General features: G+C 52.4%; 1 protein-coding gene across 1 annotated transcript in view; it reads right to left on the bottom strand.

Moving 5' to 3' along the window:
- ADCY4 (adenylate cyclase 4) overlaps nucleotides 1–1,461 on the bottom strand; it is a 17,156-nt gene extending 15,695 nt beyond the window's left edge. Inside the window, exon 1 of the mRNA XM_006913533.1 lies at nucleotides 1,278–1,461. Within this exon, the coding sequence (XP_006913595.1) occupies nucleotides 1,278–1,436 (159 nt within the window). The 5' untranslated portion in view covers nucleotides 1,437–1,461. The remainder of the gene's footprint in view (nucleotides 1–1,277) is intronic.
- Nucleotides 1,462–1,481: the final 20 nt, after the last annotated feature.

Raw genomic sequence — 1,481 nt, 5'->3', positions numbered from 1 at the left:
CGGCGGCAGGCCGTGGGAGGCAAGATTGGGCGGTGGAGTTTGGGGAGCTCGTCAAAGAAGAGGAAGAATGGACAGCACCTCAGGCCAGTCTCAAAAAGTGTCTCAAACTTAAATACAAAAAGGAGGCAGGGGAAAAAATATACATATATACATACATACATACATACAACAAAAGGGAGGCAGGGCACCTCTGCTTGTCATTCATATTAGGTTGAACTGTATGAAATTGCAGATAATGTTTTAATCTACAGAGCCATCAATCTTAAATAGTTCAACCTAATATATCACTTGCATGCTGTAGCGGATGCTGAGCCGAGGGCCATCTACCCAGAAGATCTGACTTTGACCCCATATTGGTCATTCGTGAATCTGTGACCTTTGTGAGCCTCAATTTTCTCATCTGTCAACTAGCAATCATAGCACCAGCCTGGAGTCAGGAAGCAAATGAAAAATCCTAGCTCACAGAAGGCATTCAGGAATGAGTGCATCCAAATCTGACCAATTCGCTTGAGTGATTCCCGGCCCCTGGAACGTGGCTCGGATGACAAAGCGGTGCTCTGGCAGCAGGGGGCGTCCGGAACTTTGCCTCGCCGCCCGGGCTGCGCTCTCGCTACACGCCTCAAAGTGCCGCCCGTGTCCCCGCCCTTTGTCCCAGCTCTTCCTGAACTTTGAGGTGGACCAGCAAGGACTGGTCTCGCCCAGTGATTTTCCCGCCTTGCCTCTGAAGAGTGAAAAGAAAACTTGGAGAGGGATGTTTTCAGAAACGAAATTGAAGACCCATTTTTCCTCCCCAAAAGAAACTGGAAATGGGTTTATTTGGGGACTAAACAGAGCAGGATGGGGGATGCCTTCTGGACTTCTGTAGGTACAACTGCCCCGCAGCCCCTACGAGGGAAAGAAAACCAGGAAATGGATTCCCACGGGGCCCAGCGTAACTTCCCTCTGGAAAATTGGAATATCCGATGTTGGATTTATTCTACAACTAGTAGATCGCAGAAGCTCATAAGATCTGTCAGTATTCTGAGATACATTAGAAGCACCCAGGGCTCAGTTATCGCCCTGTGTAGACCCAGACACTGTGCCCCAGGGAGGGGGAGTGATTTGTCCAGGGTCACTACAGTTCCTAGCAAGGTTCGGCGCCTCTTTCCTGAGACCCAGCAAAGAAAGCACATCGAAAAGAAGACCCTCGCAAGACCCAGCACTGAAAATGCCCCCTAGGCGGTGACCCTCCTGCCTCAGCCCTTGAAGAGGCACCCGGCGCCAGAGGCCTTGCTCACCCTGCCACTGGCCCAGGCGACAGCAAGCAACGCCAGGAGTGCGGAGAGCACGATCACCAGGAGCAGTAGCAGCAGTGGGTACTGCTGGCTCAAACTGTAGTAGGTCTCATAGAAGAGGTCTTCGCTGGGCGGTGGCCGGGGACTGAAGAGGCGGGGCATGGTCTGCCCCTCGCTGCACTGCCGGGGGTGGGGATAGGGGTGGAT

The sequence above is a fragment of the Pteropus alecto genome, unplaced genomic scaffold (genome assembly GCF_000325575.1).
Source record: "Pteropus alecto unplaced genomic scaffold, ASM32557v1 scaffold335, whole genome shotgun sequence".
NCBI lineage: Eukaryota > Metazoa > Chordata > Mammalia > Chiroptera > Pteropodidae > Pteropus > Pteropus alecto.
Note: the sequence above shows the minus strand (reverse complement) of the source record. Positions and strands in the feature narration are given on the sequence as shown.